Source organism: Salmo salar, chromosome ssa10, assembly GCF_905237065.1.
Source record: "Salmo salar chromosome ssa10, Ssal_v3.1, whole genome shotgun sequence".
NCBI classification, from domain to species: Eukaryota; Metazoa; Chordata; class Actinopteri; order Salmoniformes; family Salmonidae; genus Salmo; species Salmo salar.
The window spans coordinates 32,791,749-32,812,775 of NC_059451.1; the positions used below are offsets into that span (position 1 = coordinate 32,791,749).

Consider the following 21,027-nt stretch of genomic DNA (forward strand, 5'->3'; position numbering starts at 1 on the left):
GAGAGGGAGGAATGAACAGAGAGAGGGGGGAGAGAAGGGGGTGGGAAAATACAGAGAGAAGAAAATAGAAAGAAAAAGAGAGCGAGAGCTGATGGCCAGAGTGTAAAATAACTTTTATGTCCCAGGACTGTTCCCGTTGCCATGCCAACCTAAACAGCTTCTTTGGGGAGGTCCGTCTGTCCCGTCGCTCCCTGCTTCCCCCACACACCCCAAGGACAGAATGGAAAACAAATCCAACTAGTGTGTGTGTGAAGGACAGGGGTGCTCAGAACATACAGTTGAAGTTGGAAGTTTACATACACTTAGGTTGGAGTCATTAAAACTCGTTTTTCAAACACTCCACAAATTTCTTGTTAACAAACTATAGTTTTGGCAAGTCGGTTAGGACATCTACTTTGTGCATTACAAGTCATTTTTCCAACAATTGTTTACAGACAGATTATTTCACTACAATTCACTGTATCACAATTCCAGTGGGTCAGAAGTTTACATGCACTAAGTTGACTGTGCCTTTAAACAGCTTGGAAAATTCCAGAAAATTATGTAATGGCTTTAGAAGCTTCAGATTGGCTAATTGACATCATTTGAGTCAATTGGAGGTGTACCTGTGGATGTATTTCAAGGCCTACCTTCAAACTCTGTGCCTCTTTGCTTGACATCATGGGAAAATCAAAAGAAATAAGCCAAGACCTCAGAAACAAAATTGTAGACCTCCACAAGTCTGGTTCATCCTTGGGAGCAATTTCCAAATGCCTGAAGGTACCACATTCATCTAAAAAAACAATAGTACTAAAGTATAAACACCCATGGGACGACGCAGCCGTCATACCGCTCAGGAAGGAGACGCATTCTGTCTCCGAGAGATTAACGTACTTTGGTGCGAAAAGTGCAAATCAATCCTAGAACAGCAGCAAAGGACCTTGTGAAGATGCTGGAGGAAACGGGTACAAAAGTATCTATATCCACAGTAAAACGAGTCCTATATCAACATAACCTGAAAGGCCACTCAGCAAGGAAGAAGCCACTGCTCCAAAACCGCCATAAAAAAGAGACAGACTACAGTTTGCACATGGTGACAAAGATCATACTTTTTGGAGAAATGTCCTCTGGTCTGATGAAACAAAAATAGAACTGTTTGGCCATAATGACCATCATCATGTTTGGAGGAAAAAGGGGGAGGCTTGCAAGCCGAAGAACACCATCCCAACCGTGAAGCACGGGGGTGGCAGCATCATGTTGTGGGGGTGCTTTGCTGCAGGAGGGACTGGTGCACTTCACAAAATGGTTGGCATCATGAGGGAGGAAAATTGTGGATATATTGAAGCAACACCTCAAGACATCAGTCAGGAAGTTAAAGCTTGGTCGCAAATGGGTCTTCCAAATGGACAATGACCCCAAGCATACTTCCAAAGTTGTGGCAAAATGGCTTAAGGACAACAAAGTCAAGGTATTGGAGTGGCCATCACAAAGCCCTGAACTCAATCCTTGTGAGCAGAACTGAAAAAGCGTGTGCAAGCAAGGAGGCCTACAAACCTGACGACTCGGTTACACCAGCTCTGTCAGGAGGAATGGGCCGAAATTCACCCAACTTATTGTGGGAAGCTTGTGGAAGGCTACCCGAAACGTTTGACCCAAGTTAAACAATTTAAAGGCAATGCTACCAAATACTAATTGAGTGTATGTAAACTTCTGACCCACTGGGAATGTGATGAAAGAAATTAAAGCTGAACTAAATCATTCTCTCTACTATTATTCTGACATTTCATATTCTTAAAATAAAGTGGTGATCCTAACTGACCTAAGACAGGGCATTTTTACTAGGATTAAATGTCACGAATTGTGAAAAACTGAGTTTAAATGTATTTGGCTAAGGTGTACGTAAACTTTCGACAACTGTAAAATAGTGACAGTCCAGTAAAATATATGCCCCGTAAACCCCCGTCCTCCCACGGCTTACAGTAAGTCACAGGGTGCCACAGGGTTCAATTCTCGGGCCGACTCTCTTCTCTGTATACATCAATGATGTTGCTCTTGCTGCTGGTGATTCTCTGATCCACTTCTACGCAGACGACACCATTCTGTATACTTCTGGCCCCTCTTTGGACACTGTGTTAACTAACCTCCAGACGAGCTTCAATGCCATACAACTCTCCTTCCGTGGCCTCCAACTGCTCTTAAACGCAGGTAAAACTAAATGCATGCTATTCAATCGATCACTGCCCGCACCTGCTCGCCCGTCCACCATCACTACTCTGGACGGTTCTGACTTAGAATACATGGACAACTACAAATACCTGGGTGTCTGGTTAGACTGTAAACTCTCCTTCCAGACTCATATTAAGCATCTCCAATCCAAAATTAAATCTATAATCGGCTTCCTACTTCACAACAAAGCCTCCTTCACTCATGCTGCCAAACATATCCTCGTAAAACTGACCATCCTACCGATCCTCGACTTCGGTGATGTCATCTATAAAATAGCCTCCAACATTCTACTCAACAAACTGGATGCATTCTATGCCAGTGCCATCCGTTTTGTCACCAAAGCCCCATACACTACCCACCACTGCGACCTGTACGCTCTCGTTGGTTGGCCCTCGCTTCATACTCGTCGACAAACCCACTGGCTACAGGTTATATTCAAGTCTCTGCTAGGTTAAGCCCCGCCTTATCTCAGCTCACTGGTCACCATAGCAGCACCACCTGTAGCACGCACTCCAGCAGGTATATCTCACTGGTCACCCCCAAAGCCAATTCCTCCTTTGGTCGTCTTTCCTTCCAGTACTCTGCTGCCAATGACTGGAACGAACTGCAAAAATCTCTGAAGCTGGAGACTCATATCTCCCTCGCTAGCTTTAAGCACCAGCTGTCAGAGCAGCTCACAGATCACTGCACCTGTACATAGCCCATCTGTAAATAGCCCATCCAACTTCCTCATCCCCATACTGTATTTATTTATTTATCTTGCTCCTTTGCACCCCAGTATCTCTACTTGCACATTCATCTTCTGCACATCTACCATTCCAGTGTTTAATTGCTATATTGTAATTACTTCGCCACCGTGGCCTATTTATTGCCTTACCTCCCTTATCTTACCTCATTTGCACTCACTGTATATAGACTTTTTGTTTTATTTTGTTCTACTGTATTATTGACTGTATGTTTTGTTTATTCCATGTGTAACTCTGTTGTTGTATGTGTCGAATTGCTTTGCTTTATCTTGGCCAGGTCGCAATTGTAAATGAGAACTTGTTCTCAACTAGCCTACCTGGTTAAATAAAGGTGAAATAAATAAATAAATAAATAAAAGTCACCATCACCCATCCTGCACAGGCTAAAACACAATCATGGGTCAGAGCCTGGACTGGGATTTCACACTCTCACTGTAAATACATACTCTCCTGTAACTGGAGCTGAGAATACACAAACACAGATATACACCATCGTATTACACACACACACACACACACACACACACACACACACACACACACACACACACACACACACACACACACACACACACACACACACACACACACACACACAGAGGAAAGCATGAAACCCCCATCTGGAGCTACCTCCCACTATGGGACAATAGAGGGGGTGGATGACTGTGTGCTAAACCAAAAATGGCTCTACCCGGGTTGGCAGGAATCCTGACAGGCAATGGAACAAACTCAAGGAGTGACAGAGAATGGGGATGTGGCTATTATGGTGTGTCTGCTGTATCCAACTATGGACAATATGGACCATATGTGCATATATTTGATGGTATTTTCCGCTGCTGGGTTGAGTTCCTGACCCCATCCCCAGGTACTGGTGTGTGTATAATTGTGCTGTCATTGACTCCTTTGAGACATACAGTCCTACACCTTATTACAGCATCAACCAAATGGGAGCCACAGTCACTGTAATAACACCCCATAAACACACACACCCACGGCTCACAGAAGAAACAAGACTCAAACTATTGGCCTCTACCTCGAAATATTTGCCACAAACCTCCTCTCCTCCCTCCCTCCATGTCTCTCCTGCCCCCACCATTGATCTCTCACACACTAAAACACAAAACCACAACTGAAAATGAAAATGATCGAAGTGACTATTAAAACTATTTACAGCTTGCACACATCACACACTAACCATGTCTGAGACAGACAGAAAGGAGCCAGCCAATCATCTGCCACATCTGAAAAGTGTGATGAGGCTCATGTCCAATTACCGTCATCCTCTGCTATTCAGTGACATTATTAGCCAATCATCTTCTACCTCCCACTTCTGGTGTTGACTGCAGAGCACTTGGTTCAAGAGCTCACTTCCTAGTATGAGCTCTAAGCGGAACCATTTCTTGGCAAACACCATTTCTCCCTTTAATTGAACCCATACTTTAACTTCCCTCACAGAACTCATACAGTACTCATTCATCTCTCTCACACACGCACACACACACACACACACACACACCTTTAGGCTACACACTTCCCTTCAATTAAATCCACACTAGACATTCCCTCATTCAGACTCTCCAGGTGCGTGTCAAATTGCTAGTATTCTTGTTCTCTTTGTCCACTTCTTCTTCTCCTCTTCTCAATCCCTTCTTTCCCTGAGAGAGGTTGAGATAATGTCTATTCTCCCGCTGAGGACATGGACAACGCCTCCACTTCCTGTACCCCTCGATCACCAGCAGCTGATGTTGGTAAACAACATCCCCTCCGACTAGGAGACTTGCAGCTGTTCCTGGGTTTGTTGAGTCTGTGAGTTTGTGTGTCTGTGCGTGCATGCATTTCTGTGTTTGTGTGTGTCTTTTGTTATGTGTGTGTGTGTACGTGTGCATGTGCATGTGTTGCATGCATGCATGTGTTTTAAACAGACCATTAGTGCAGCATCATGCTTGTCTGTAGGAGGGATGCGCTGCTCTTCACTGTGTGTCCCTGAAGGCGGTTGTTAGGAGGGTCAGAGTGTAAGACTGTTAGCCTTTAACCAGCTGTGTGTCTGTCTGTTCTGCTAGTCACTCTGTCCGTATGCTCATTCAATCCTCCTCCTGTTATTTCATCTGTTAGTTTGTGTATGCGATTGTGTGTGTGTCTGTCTGTACAGAATATGTGCTGCATGTGTGTGTCTGTTAAGCCCAGGCTGTTTACTGTAGCCAAGGGGAACAGAAAAAGGGGATTTGTAAAAACATTGTTCTCATGGCGACCAGGTTTCACTCAGCATCTGGTTTCTATTTGATTCCTTTAATTGGGATGAATGTGACAATCAATGTTATTCTGTGCTGCTCGGACAAAGACGGACCCCTGACTCATATTACACACAAACCATTTAATCTGTAACCATAAAAACCAAATCAACACACAGACGGACACGGATACGCACACACTGCTAAGAAAAAGTATTCTCTTTCTCAGACACACCTGGTGTGCATTTACAGGGTCATTTCTAGTGAAGTGTTTACAGAAAGTCACGTTTTTAACATGGGCTACATCTCTGGACCAGCACCTGCCAGGAGGCCCCTCAGTCAAATAGGACAGAAAGAGAGAAAATAAGGCCAGAATTCTGCCTTAGCAGCTTTATAGTGAGAGGGAGAGAGGGAGGCAGAGAGAAAGAGAGCAAGGGAGAGAGAGAGAACAGAGAGAGAAAAGGACAGAGAAGTAAAGAGAGAAAGAGAAAAGGAGAGAGAAGTAGAAAGAACATTTAGAAAAACAGAGTGAGGAAACTACCCAACCATGTCCATGTGTGTGATACGAGGCAAAAAAAACCTGTGGTAATAATAAGCAGTGTAATATTCCAGGTGTTTACTAGCTAGAGAAGGTAAAGAGTGGGCCAAACTAAAAGCAGCACTAATTATGAGCTATGTGGCTGGGGAGGACTGTGTGTGCAGCTTCAAGGTTAGAGAAACTCAAACTGGGGGAGGTACACTGTGACATGGAGGTACAGAGCTAATTCATCATTCCCAGAGCTGGCCACAAGCCCTGCTGCCACACAGAGACACACAGACCTGTCCAGGCAGAGAGAACAGTTCCAGAGAGACCAGCTCCTGACCTCTAGATTGGAAATGTTCTCACAAAGTACATTGCAAGTGGGCAGGGCCCAGCAAAGCTAAGATAGTACACAGGCACCAGGGGAGAGGTCAAAGTGCACACACACACATACACACTCTGCAGCAGGATCCCACAGTCATGTTTGTTACCATGTGACCTGACAGGGGTGTGTGTGTGTGTGTGCGAGAAGCGGGGAGTCGCTAACAGTCCTTCTACCATCAGCAGCACAGAGGTACAAACAACAGTGTCTTCTCCATCGCTCCGCTACCATATGAACAGTTAACTGGGGTCATTCTAGAATGACTATAAAGAGGTGATACGTTGCATCTGGTTCAGCTTAGTCTTATCGAGAGCATGGTGTAATTTATGGTTACAGTATTAGTGTTCAGCATTGGTGTGCTTCTGTTAAGGTTTTATTATGGTTGTGTTAGGTACTAACCGGTGAGTTTCTGCAGCAGGGGGCTGAGTTCCGTCTCTCTGGTGATGACCAGGGTGAGTGCTCCAATCAGCTCCCTCTCCACCTTTTCCTCCTCCTCTTCATCATCTGCAATCTGGGCCTCTCCAGCCAGTGAGTACAGGTAGACCAGCAGCACCAGCAGCTCATCTGGACCACACTCCTCCTCCCCCGACCGGGACCCTGAACTGGACTCTGAGCTGGACCCCTCCTCACCCTTAGCAGCGCGAGGTTTCATCAGGGGCAGAAGCTGCCTCAGAACACCAGCTAAGTCAGAGTCTCCCAGAGCCTGCAAACAACACAGGATACAGAGACATTTTAGAGATATGAAGTAGAAACTACAAACTGAGTAACACAAAACACATCAAATCACCACACACATACAATGCCTTCAGAAAGTGTTCACACTGCTTGACTTTTTCCACAATTTGCTGTGTTAAAGCCTGAATATAAAATGTATTAAATAGAGATTTTGTGTCACTGATCTACACACAGTGGTTAACATGAGTTTAAAATTGACTACTCCATCTCTGTACACCACACATACAATTATCTGTAAGGTCCCTCAGTCGAGCTGTGAATTTCAAGCACAGATTCAACCACAAAGACTAGGGAGGTTTTCCAATGCCTCTCAAAGAACAACACCTATTGGTAGATGAGTAAAAAAAAATAAGCAGACATTGAATATCCCTTTGAGCATGGTAAAGTTATTAATTACACTTTGGATGGTGTATCAATACACCTAGTCAGTACAAAAGATACAGGCGCCCTTCCTAACTCAGATGCCGGAGAGGAAGGAAACCGCTCAGGGATTTCACCATGAGGCCAATGGTGATTTTAAAGCAGTTACAGTTTAATGGCTGTGATAGGAGATAACTGAGGATGGATCAACAACATCATAGTTACTCCACAATACTACCTTAAATTGAAAAGAAGTGAAAAGGAGGAAGCCTGTACAGAATAACAAATATTCCAAAAAAGGCATCCTGTATGAAATAAGGCACTAAAGTAATACTGTAAAAAATGTGGCAAAGAAAAAAAATGTTATGGGAATGCTTGTCATCGGCAAGGACTAAGGAATTTTTTGAGGATACAAAAAAACGTAGTAGAGCTAAGCACAGGCAAAATCCTAGAAGAAAACTTGGTTCAGTCCGCTTTCCAACAGACACTGGGAGACAAATTCACCTTTCAGCAGGACAATAACCTACAGAAGGCCAAATTTATACTGGAGTTGCTTACTAAGACAACCTTGAATGTTCCTGATTGGCCTAGTTAAAGTTTTGTTCTTAATAATCTGCTTGAAAATCTATGCCAAGACTTGAAAATGGCTATCTAGCAATGATCAACAACCAACTTGACAGAGCTTGAAAAATGTGTTAAAGAATAATTGGAAAATATTGTACAATCCAGGTGTGGTAGCACTGCTATGGAAAATGTTGAAGAATTACAATACCAACACAAAGTCAATGAATGTCTAGATCGGTATGTTTTGGCATTTGCTTATTTTATGACTATGAGTAATCCAGTTTTATGGAAATTATTTTGTACTTTTCTTCCTTGTGCATTCATTTTATGATGCAACTGTGTATAAGAAATCATTGACCTGTTCATTGGCATGCATACACACACACAGAGTGTGTGTTTTTGTACTGTTTAGGAGCAGTGACCTGTTTCTCGGTGTTGCTGTTAGTGAGTTTGCTCCCATGCTGGTATTGCCTGTCCTGGCCCACATGATTTTCATACAGCACAATATACAGCCTAACAGTCAGAATGAGCTCATACCCCTATTAAACAGGGGTGTGTGTAGAAAAGAGTGAGAACGAGAGAGAGGAAAGAGAAAGAGAGATAGAGAGAGAATGAAAGAACGTGAGAAAGAGAGAGAAGGAGTGAGAGAAGCTGCAGTCGGTTGCCTCTGTGGATAGATGACAATTTAATGAGTGTTAAGACCTCAATGTTCCTCCCATCAAGACAAACAGGCTCTCTCTCTACCCAGCTCCTATCGCTGAGCTCTGAGCCCTGGGGCCTGGTCTGGCCCACTGAGGGGATCCGGTGTCCAACCCATCACTAACTTCCTCTGGGCCAGGGAGAGGGGAATCAGCACCAGTACTGCACTAACTGCCTTTGAGGGTGTGCATGTGTGTGAATTCAGACATGGGTCCTTATCCACAAAGCTTCTGAGAGTATGAGTGCTGATCTGTCCATATAATCTTATTCATTATGAAAAAAAAGCGAAAATGATGCTAGATCAGCACTCCCACTCTCAGACCCTTTGTGTATATGGGCCCTGGTCTCAAGGGCCCAATGATCATCACAGTTGGCACTACCCTCTAGCAGTGTTACAGGTGAGAACTAGAGTCTAAACGTGCTTGATATCTATCCAGGGCAAGTACAGGGCTCCCGAGTGGCGCAGCGGTCTAAGGCACTGCATCTCAGTGCTAGAGGCGTCACTACAGAGACCTTGGTTCGAATCCAGGCTGTATCACAACCGGCCGTGATTGGGAGTCTCATAGGGAGGCACACAATTGGCCCAGCGTCGTCCGGGTTTGGCCGGAGTAGGCCGTCATTGTAAATAAGAATTTGTTCTTAACTGACTTGCCAAGTTAAATAAAAAAAATATTTTAAAAAAAAAGTACATGATGCATGACTGTAGTGTGTCAGAGCTCTGAGTCTCCTGTTCTCTTCCAGCTAGGCCTCAGCCCCAGCCAACCACCGCCCCCAAGGGGTATTCAAACACACAAACCAAATCACAGAACACATTTTTCTCCTTAAACGTTGTGAAATCAAATACCTCTCCGAGCGGCACTCAAAACTATTTGCCAAACAATGTTTGGGCTCTTTCCCTTCTTTTCTCCATTGTGAGTAGAGAGGAGAAAGTAGAGAGGAGAAAGTAGAAAGGAGAGAGGAGAAAGTAGAGAGGAGAAAGTAGAGAGGAGAAAGTAGAGAGGAGAAAGTAGAGAGGAGAGAGTAGAAAGTAGAGAGGAGAAAGTAGAGAGGAGAGAGTAGAAAGTAGAGAGGAGAAAGTAGAAAGGAGAGAGGAGAAAGTAGAGAGGAGAAAGTAGAGAGGAGAAAGTAGAGAGGAGAGAGTAGAAAGTAGGGAGGAGAAAGTAGAAAGGAGAGAGGAGAAAGTAGAGAGGAGAAAGTAGAGAGGAGAAAGTAGAGAGGAGAGAGTAGAAAGTAGGGAGGAGAAAGTAGAAGAGGAGAAAGTAGAGAGGTTCCAGGGTTTCATGGTAAGACGAGCAGAGTAAACACCCTTTCTTTGTCAGCACTCTGTACTCAGCAGAGAAACCACGGATATCGTACTGCTTAGTCAGTCCACACATGTCCAGGAGCTCATCTGTACTGAGAGGGAGTCACGAGCAACACAGGAGGCTGAGAATGACTTGGCCTGGATATAGAAGCAGGTGAAGGGTAGGGGAATGGGTTCTATGGCCCCCTAGAGTTTTCCATGTGATCTGACCAGGAAAAACTCCTTGCCATGGTAATAAGACAGCTCTACATGTGATTCACCCTGACCTGTAGTCATGGGATTTGTGGAAGGTTAAAAATACGAAGTTTCGTGTGTGTGTGTGTGTGTGTGTGTGTGTGTGTGTGTGTGTGTGTGTGTGTGTGTGTATCCATCTTTCCTATTTACCCATCCTGTTTGTTGTTCTACCTCCCACTTCTGTCTCTCACTGCTTCCTCTAGCATAATTACTCTTTCTTTCACCTCCATCTCCCCGCAAATGCACTCTCTCTCTACTTTTGGTTTTCACTGGACCTTTTATACTTAACAAAAATATAAAACACCAAATGCAACAATTTCAACGATTTTACTGAGTTACAGTTCATATAAGGAAATCAGTCATTTGAAATAAATTCATTAGGCCCTAATCTATGGACTTCACATGAGTGGGCAGGGGCGCAGCAATGGGTGGGCCTGGGCGGGCATAGGCCCACCCATTTGGGAGGCAGGCCCACCCACTGGGGAGCCAGGCCCAGCCAATCAAAATGAGTTTTTCCCCACAAAAGGCCTTTATTACAGACAGAAATACTCCTCAGTTTCATCAGCTGTCTGAATGGCTGGTCTCAGACGATCCCGCAAGTGAAGAAGCCGGATGTGGAGGTCCTGGGCTGGCATAGTTACATGTGCTCTGTTGTTGTGAGGCAGGTTGGACGTACTGCCAAATTCTCTTAAAATGATGTTGGAGTTGGCTTATGGTAGAGAAATGAACATTAATTTATCTGGTAACAGCTTTGGTGGACATTCCTGCAGTCAGCATGCCAATTGCACGATCCTTCAAAACTTGAGATATCTGTGGCATTGTGTTGTGTGACAAAACAGCACATTTTAGAGTGGCCTTTTATTTTCCCCATCACCTGTGTAATTATTTATTTTATTTTTTTTTTTTTATTTTTTTTTATGCTGTTTAATCAGTCAGCTTCTTGATATGCCACATCTTTCAGGTGGATGGATTATCTTGGCGAAGGAGAAATGCTCAGTAACAGGGATGTACTGTAAACCAATTTGTGCCCCACATTTGAGAGAAAAAGCTTTTGTGCATATGAAACATTTCTGTAATCTTTTATTTCAGCTCATGAAACATGGGACCAACACTTTACATGTTGAGTTTATATTTTTGTTCAGTGTACTTCTTTTTGATCCCACTTTCACTCTTTATTTTCCCCTCTATCTCCCCACTCACTCAATCTTTCTTTCTTTTCCTTTGTGTGTGTGTGTGTGTGTGTGTGTGTGTGTGTGTGTGTGTGTGTGTGTGTGTGTGTGTGTGTGTGTAAAACTCAGTCCCTTCAGGAGACATATAAAAGCTGCTGTCAAGCTGGTTGCTGTGGCGCCAGGACAGGAAATAGAGGTATACATATGGAGCTTTAAGATTGACTGCAGCTTTCTCCCACACGACACACACCAACACACACTCCACAATGCTTGGCACTCAATCACTGCACTATGATTAACACTACAGAGGTACAGTACCACTCTTACAGCAGGTGTGTGCTTAGTCCCCTCCTGTAATCCCTGTTCACCCACGACTGAATGGCCAAGCACGACTCCAACACCATCATCAAGTTTGCTGAAGACACAACGGTAGTAGGCCTGATCACCGACGGCATTGAGGCAGCCTATAGGAAGGAGGTCAGAAAGGAAAGGACGCCACCATCCACATCAACGGGGCTGTTGTGGAGCGGGTCGTGAACTTCAAGTTCCTTGGCGTCAAATCACTAAGGACTTAACATGGTTCACACACACCTGCACAGTCAGGAAGAGGGCATGGCAGCGCTTCTTCCCCCTCAGGAGGCTGAATAGATTTGTCATGGGCCCTCAGATCCTCAAAAGGTTCTACAGTTGCACCATCGAGAACATCTTGACTGGCTGCATCACTACTTGGTATGGCAAATGCGTCGCCCTTGATCGCAAAGCGCCTAAGAGGGTAGTGTGGACAGCCCAGTTCACCACTGGGGCCGAGCACCCTGCCATCCAGGACAATTATATCAGGCGGTGTCAGAGGAAGGCCTGAAAAATTGCCAAAGACTCCAGCCACCCAAGCCATAGACTATTCATTCCGCTACCGTCTTGCAAACGGTACCGGCTTTCGGACTAAGAGGCTCCGAGACAGCTTCTATCACCAAGCCATAAGATAGCTAAATAGTGAATTAAAATGGTACACAAACTACCTGGACTGAGTATCTTGCATTAACCCTACGCACACTCACTAGACTACACACACACAAAACCCATTCACATTCATATACTGACAACAAACACACACACACTTTTACACTCATAATTTGCTGCTGCTACTCTGTTACTTATTTTACTCTTACTATTATCTATCCTGATGTCTAGTCACTTTACCCTGCCTTCATGTACATATCTACTTCAAATACCTTATTATTATTATCTATTCTGATGCCTAGTCACTTTACCCTGCCTTCATGTACAGTTGAAGTCGGAAGTTTACATACACTTAGCTTGGAGTCATTAAAACTTGTTTTTCAACCACTCCACAAATGTCTTGTTAACAAACTATAGTTTTGGCAAGTTGGTTAGGACATCTACTTTGTGCAAGACACAAGTAATTTTTTTCAACAATTGTTTACAGACAGATTATTTCACTTATAATTCACGGTATTACAATTCCAGTGGGTCAGAAGTTTACATACACTAAGTTGACTGTGCCTTTAAACAGCTTGGGAAATTCCAGAAAATGATGTCATGGCTTTAGAAGCTTCTGATAGGCTAATTGACATCATTTGAGTCAATTGGAGGTGTACCTGTGGAAGCATTTCAAGGCCTACCTTCAAACTCTGTGCCTCTTTGCTTGACATCATGGGAAAATCAAAAGAAATCAGCCAAGACCTCAGAAACAAAATTGTAGACCTCCGCAAGTCTGGTTCATCCTTGGTAGCAATTTCCAAATGCCTGAAGGTACCACGTTCATCTGTACAAACAATAGTACCCATGTATAAAGGCCATAGGACCATGCAGCCGTCATACAGATCAGGAAGGAGACGCGTTCTGTCTCCTAGAGATGAATGTACTTTGGTGCGAAAAGTGCAAATCAATCCCAGAATAACAGCAAAGGACCTTGTGAAGATGCTGGAGGAAACAGGTACAAAAGTATCTATATCCACAGTAAAACAAGTCCTATATCGACATAACCTGAAAGGCCGCTCAGTAAGGAAGAAGCCACTGCTCCAAAACCGCCATAAAAAAGCCAGACTACGGCTTGCAACTGCACATGGGGACAAAGATCGTACTTTTTGGAGAAATGTCCTCTGGTCTGATGAAACAAAAATAGAATTGTTTGGCCATAATGACCATTGTTATGTTTGGAGGAAAAGGGGGGACGCCTGCAAGCCGAAGAACACCATCTCAACCGTGAAGCACGGGGGTGGCAGTATCATATTGTGGGGGTGCTTTGCTGCAGGAGGGACTGGTGCACTTCACAAAATAGATGTGGATATATTGAAGCAACATCTCAAGACATCAGTCAGGAAGTTCAAGCTTGGTCGCAAACGGGTCTTCCAAATGGACAATGACATCAAGCATACTTCCAAAGTTGTGGCAAAATGGCTTAAAGACAAGAAAGTCAAGGTATTGGAGTGGCCATAACAAAGCCTTGACCTCAATCATATAGAACATTTGCGGGCAGAACTGAAAAATCATGTGCGAGTAAGGAGGCCTACAAACCTGACTCAGTTACACCAGCTCTGTCAGGAGGAATGAGCCAAAATTCACCCAACTTATTGTGTGAAGCTTGTGGAAGGCTACCCGAAATGTTTGACCCAAGTTAAACAATTTAAAGGCAATGCTACCAAATACTAATTGAGTGTATGTAAACATCTGACCCACTGGGAATGTGTTAAAATAAAAGCTGAAATAAATCACTTACTATTATTCTGACATTTCACATTCTTAAAATAAAGTGGTGATCCTAACTGACCTAAGACAGGGCATTTTTACTAGGATGAAATGTCAGGAATTGTGAAAAACTGAGATGAAATGTATTTGGCTAAGTTGTACGTAAACTTACGACTTCAACTGTACATATCTACCTCAAATACCTTGTACATCTGCACATTGATCTGGTACTGGTCCTCCCTGTATATAGCTCCACATTGATCTGGTACTGGTCCTCCCTGAATATAGCTCCACATTGATCTGGTACTGGTCCTCCCTGTATATAGCTCCACATTGATCTGGTACTGGTCCTCCCTGTATATAGCTCCACATTGATCTGGTACTGGTCCTCCCTGAATATAGCTCCACAGTGATCTGGTACTGGTCCTCCCTGTATATAGCTCCACATTGATCTGGTACTGGTCCTCCCTGTATATAGCTCCACATTGATCTGGTACTGGTCCTCCCTGTATATAGCTCCACATTGATCTGGTACTGGTCCTCCCTGTATATAGCCCCACATTGATCTGATACTCCCTGTATATAGCTCCACATTGATCTGGTACTGGTACTCCCTGTATATAGCTCCACATTGATCTGGTACTGGTCCTCCCTGTATATAGCCCCACATTGATCTGATACTCCCTGTATATAGCTCCACATTGATCTGGTACTGGTACTCCCTGTATATAGCTCCACATTGATCTGGTACTGGTCCTCCCTGTATATAGCTCCACATTGATCTGGTACTGGTACTCCCTGTATATAGCTCCACATTGATCTGGTACTGGTACTCTCTGTATATAGCTCTACATTGATCTGGTACTGGTACTCCCTGTATATAGCTCCACATTGATCTGATACTCCCTGTATATAGCTCCACATTGATCTGGTACTGGTACTCCCTGTATATAGCTCCACATTGATCTGGTACTGGTACTCCCTGTATATAGCTCCACATTGATCTGATACTCCCTGTATATAGCTCCACATTGATCTGGTACTGCTACTCCCTGTATATAGCTCCATTCTTGTGTATTTTATTGTATTCCTCATGCGCTATTTAATTTGTATTATTAAACTCTGCATTGTTGGGAAGGGCTCGTAAGCAAGCATTCCACGGTAAAGTCTACACAGCTGTATTCCGCGCATGTGACAAATAACATTTGATGTGAACAGAGAGGACTTAATGCAACAGGTTTAAAGACAGCATCAAAGTCCATACAATGGCTGACAGATTCCAACAGCGCGAAGCCAAGGTATTGTGTAATTCTGACAGACCGTTAACTGGTCATACCAGAGTGACATCCCTAAACTAGAGCCAGACATCCACGCCCCTGTACCTCCCCCTCCCCTCTGACGGAGCCCTTCACCTCAGCCTGCCTGTCACTATAAAAGTCTCTAAATGACAGGCTCTAAAAGTATGCTGCCAAATCCAGGTAAAGTTTTAGGTCTTGTCTGTAAAAATAGACTTATTTTAGTGGCTGTCGTGATAGCAGCCCCAAACCAGACCATTACTGTATTACTTGCCTAACAGGAAGCTGTAGCCTGCTGGCTAAACGCTAACGTTATTATTACACACCATTACTGGATCTACTGGTCCTGTCGCCATGCACTAATGCTATCATTACTGGATCTACTGGTCCTGTCTCCATTCACAAATGCTATCATTACTGGATCTACTGGTCCTGTCGCCATTCACTAATGCTATCATTACTGGATCTACTGGTCCTGTCGCCATTCACTAATGCTATCATTACTGGATCTACTGGTCCTGTCGCCATTCACTAATGCTATCATTACTGGATCTACTGGTCCTGTCTCCATTCACAAATGCTATCATTACTGGATCTACTGGTCCTGTCTCCATTCACAAATGCTATCAATACTGGATCTACTGGTCCTGTCACCATGCACTAATGCTATCATTATACACAATTACAGAATAACCATGGCAATACTTTGACAAACAACGGTAATATTAGGGCGTGCAATTCTCTCTCTCTCCCATCCATCCATCCATCCATCCATCCATCCATCCATCCATCCATCCTGGGGTTCATAAAGCCTCCATCTCACCCAATCACAGGGCTGCGCGGCCAGCCTGAACAGGAAACCAGTTCCAGATATAGTCCCTAGTGGAAGGTGAGTGTTTCAGATGGAGCTGAGCTAACCAAAACCAGGCCCTGAACACTCGCTGCTGCTGCTCTGCACAATGAACCTTTTTCTGGGCCCAGGAGCAGAGAGGGGGAGACAGCGGGGAATAAAGCGGGGGGAAGGGACAGAGAACCGAGTTTTAGGGAAAGGTTGGAGAGGTTCAGAGCAGGACACTCTACACTGGTCGATAGTCAGTTTTCTTTGGATGACTGACAGCTTGCCATCGCTATGGCTACGAGGATGAAAATATATTTAGAATTTGACTGAAACGGACACGCACGACGGGCTCACACAACAATTTGCATTCACAACAGATATATGCAGCTGGAAGAGAGACAGGCAACATGCGGACAACATAAGGCATAAATCTTGAGATGAAGAGACGATTAAGTTCTCAGAGCTAAATTCTAGTGAGCATGGTTTGCTTTTTATTGATTTGTTGGAGCAGAAAAGGAAAACATAATCAACTGCAGCCACACTCCAAAGAGAGCAGCAGGGCTTTGAACATGTAAACAACACCAAAACCAGGACAAAAACAGACACACACACTGCACACTGTAACCCACAGAGACAACCATGACGAATATGAATCCAAGCCCATTCACCGGAATCTCTGTTTACCAGAAGACGGAAATGTTCTATTCAGTTCTGTCGGAAATGGAAAACTAAAGTTTAGCTTTGTCTCTTTTCAAGGCCATTACTCCATCCAGTGTGAGAGGTGTGGATATCAGTCTTTAGAGGAGAGCAGAAATAAGACTATAAACACTGACTACTAGCACTGTACACACTCATACTGTAGATGAAATGAGGAAGAATGGTTGAGAAACTGGTCACATAGCTTACCTATACACAGTAGTGTGAGTGTGAGAGTGTAGTGCACAAACAGGGCATTGCTTTCTATCTCTGACACATTTGCATCTGGCCGGCCTGCTTACAATATAAAACCAAGAGGGAGATAAGAGAAGCGAGCCGAGAAGGGAAATGGAATTGGATTTGCATTAGAATATCTCTACTCATACATAGATAGACATAACAATAACGGAAATGCACCATAGCATCTATATTCAACTCTTTCCATCGGTGCTTCTAAACACAGGCTTACTGTTTTTCCATCTTACAGTACACAGGTCATCACTCATCCAGACTATCTGGTCTTTTAACCACTCTCTCTCTCTCTCTATTAGGGTTGAGACAGAGAGCTATCCATCAGTGAATTATCTCTTTAATGTCTCATGTAAAACAGGTCTTACACCCACTAGCACCTCTTCTTTGAGGATCAAAGGCACTGCTCTAAAGTGGTCAGAGTCAGTCGGTCTCTGTGCTGTCTGTCAGGCTCTGGAACAGGTTCACGAACAACACACATTATACAATACGACCTGGTACCGAGACTCAAAATGGACATGACATACACTGAGTGTACAAAACATTAAGAACACCTGCTCTTTCAACGACATAGACTGACCAGGTGAATCCAGGTGAAAGCTATTATCCCTTATTGATGTCACTTGTTAAATCTATTTCAAATCAGTGTAGATTTTATTTATTTATTTATTTCACCTTTATTTAACCAGGTAGGCAAGTTGAGAACAAGTTCGCATTTACAATTGCGACCTGGCCAAGATAAAGCAAAGCAAAATCATATCTAAATTTATGACCAATTTATGCAGAAATCCAGGTAATTCCAAAGGGTTCACATACTTTTTCTTGCCACTGTAGGCATACAGAGGCCCATTATTAGCAACCATAACTCCTGTGTTCCAATGGCACGTTGTGTTAGCTAATCCAAGTTTATCATTTTAAAAAGGCTAATTGATCATTAGAAAACCCTTTTCAATTATGTTAGCACAGCTGAAAACTGTTGTTCTGATTAAAGAAGCAATAAAACCAGCCTTCTTTAGACTAGTTGAGTATCTGGAGCATCAGCATTTGTGGGTTTGATTACAGGCTCAAAATGGCCAGAAACAAAGAACTTTCTTCTGAAACTCATCAGTCTATTCTTGTTCTGAGAAATAAAGGCTATTCCAGGCGAGAAATTGATACAAGAAACTGAAGATCTGGTACAACACTGTGTACTCCTCCCTTCACAGAACAGCGCAAACTGTCTCTAACCAGAATAGAAAGAGGAGTGGGAGGCCCCGGTGCACAACTGAGCAAGAGGATAAGTACATTAGTGTGTTTAGTTTGAGAAACAGACGCCTCACAACTGGCAGCTTCATTAAATAGTACCCGCAAAACACCAGTCTCAACGTCAACAGTGAAGAGGCGACTCCGGGATGCTGGCCTAGCCGAGTTCCTCTGTCCACTGGACAGAGTTCCACTGGACAGAGGAACTCGGCTAGGCCAGCATCCCGGAGTCGCCTCTTCACTGTTGACGTTGAGACTGGTGTTTTGCGGGTACTATTTAATGAAGCTGCCAGTTGTGAGGCGTCTGTTTCTCAAACTAAACACACTAATGTACTTATCCTCTTGCTCAGTTGTGCACCGGGGCCTCCCACTCATCTTTCTATTCTGGTTAGAGACAGTTTGCGATGTTCTGTGAAGGGAGGAGTACACACTTTTGACCATCTTAATCTTTTCCTTTTATTGGCCAATCTGAGATATAGCTTTTTCTTTGCAACTCTGCTAGAAGGCCAGCACCCTGGAGTCGCAAAAGGAAAAATACAAATACAAAAGGGAAAATAAATAAGCATAAATATGGGTTATATTTACAATGGTGTTTGTTCTTCACTGGTTTAATTCTTTGTGGATCTGTGTAATCTGAGGGAAATATGTGTCTCTAATATGGTCATTCATTGGGCAGGTGGTTAGGAAGTGCAGCTCAGTTTCCAAATCATTTTGTGGGCAATGTGCACATAGCCCGTCATCTCTTGAGAGCCAGGACTGCCTACGGTGGCCTTTCTCAATAGCAAGGCTATGCTCACTGAGTCTGTACATAGTCAAAGCTTTCCTTAATTTTGGGTCAGTCACAGTGGTCAGGTATTCTTCCACTGTGTACTCTCTGTTGAGGACCAAATAGCAATCTAGTTTGCTCAGTTTTTTTGTTAATTCTTTCATATATGTCAAGTAATTATCTTCTTGTTTTCTCATGATTTGGTTGGGTCTAATTGTGTTGCTGTCCTGGGGCTCTGTGGGGTGTGTTTGTGAACAGAGCCCCGGGACCAGCTTGCTTAGGGGACTCTTCTCCAGGTTCATCTCTCTGTAGGTGATGGCTTTGTTATGGAAGGTTTGGGAATCGCTTCCTTTTAGCTGGTTGTAAAATGTAACGGCTCTTTCCTGGATTTTGATCATTAGCGGGTATTGGCCTAATTCTGCTCTGCATGCATTATTTGGTGTTCTACGTTGTACACATAGGACCTCACAACCATGAAGGGCAATGGGTTCTATAACTGATTCAAGTATTTTTAGCCAGATCCTAATTGGTATGTCAAATTTATGTTCCTTTTGATGGCATAGAATGCCCTTCTTGCCTTGTCTCTCAGATCGTTCACAGCTTTGTGGAAGTTACCTGTGACGCTGATGTTTAGGCCAAGGTATGTATAGTTTTTTCTGTGCTCTAGGGCAACGGTGTCTAGATGGAATTTGTATTTGTGGTCCTGGTGACTGGACCTTTTTTGAAACACCATTATTTTGGTCTTACTGAGATTTACTGTCAGGGTCCAGGTCTGGCAGAATCTGTGAAGAAGATCTAGGTGCTGCTGTAGGCCCTCCTTGGTTGGTGACAGAAGCACTAGATCATCAGCAAACAGTAGACATTTGACTTCAGATTCTAGTAGGGTCAGGCCGGGTGCTGCAGACTGTTCTAGTGCCCTCGTCCATTCGTTGACATATACAGTTGAAGTCGGAAGTTTACATACACTTAGGTTGGAGTCATTAAATCTCGTTATTCAACCACTCCACAAATGTCTGGTTAACAAACTATAGTTTAGGCAAGTCGGTTAGGACATCTACTTTGTGCATCACACAAGTAATTTTTCCAACAATTGTTTACAGACAGACAATTTCACTTAATCACAATTCCAGTGGGTCAGAAGTTTACAAACACTAAAGTGACTGTGCCTTTAAACAGTTTGGAAAATTCCAGAAAATTATGTCATGGCTTTAGAAGCTTCTGATAGACTAATTGACATAATTTGAGTCAATTGGAGGTGTACCTGTGGATGTATTTCAAGGCCTACCTTCAAACTCAGTGCCTCTTTGCTTAACATCATGGGAAAATAAAAAGAAATCAGCCAAGACCTCAGAAAAAAATTGTAGACCTCCACAAGTCTGGTTCATCCTTGGGAACAATTTCCAAACACCTGAAGGTACCACATCCATCTGTATATTCAATAGTACGCAAGTATAAACACTATTGGACCACACAGCCATCATACCGCTCAGGAAGGAGACGCATTCTGTCTCCTAGAGAACGTACTTTGGTGCGAAAAGTGCAAATCAATCCCAGAACAACAGCAAAGGACCTTGTGAAGTAGCTGGAGGAAACAGGTACAAAAATATCTATATCCACAGTAAAAACAAGTCCTATATCGACATAGCCTGAAAGGCACGCAGCAAGGAAGAAGCCACTGCTCCAGAACCGCCATAAACAAGCCAGACTACGGTTTGGAACTGCATATGGGGACAAAGATCGTACTTTTTGGAGAAATGTCAGCTGGTCTGATGAAACAAAAATAGAACTGTTTGGCCATAATGAACATCGTTATGTTTGGAGGAAAAAGGGGGAGGCTTGCAAGCTGAAGAACACCGTCCCAACCGTGAAGCACGGGGGTGGCAGCATCATGTTGTGGGGGTGCTTTGCTGCAGGAGGGACTGGTGCACTTCACAAAATAGATGGCATCATGAATAAGGAAAATTATGTGGCTATATTGAAGCAACAGCTCAAGACATCAGTCAGGAAGTTAAAGCTTGGACGCAAATGGGTCTTCCAAATGGACAATGACCCCAAGCATACTTCCAAAGTTGTGGCAAAATGGCTTAAGG

General features: G+C 43.7%; 1 protein-coding gene across 1 annotated transcript in view; it reads right to left on the bottom strand.

The window, feature by feature from the left end:
• Positions 1-21,027, bottom strand: part of LOC106560266 (sec1 family domain-containing protein 2) — a 166,659-nt gene that overhangs the window by 67,125 nt on the left and 78,507 nt on the right. The window contains exon 5 of the mRNA XM_014122975.2: positions 6,481-6,784. Within this exon, the coding sequence (XP_013978450.2) occupies positions 6,481-6,784 (304 nt within the window). The remainder of the gene's footprint in view (positions 1-6,480; positions 6,785-21,027) is intronic.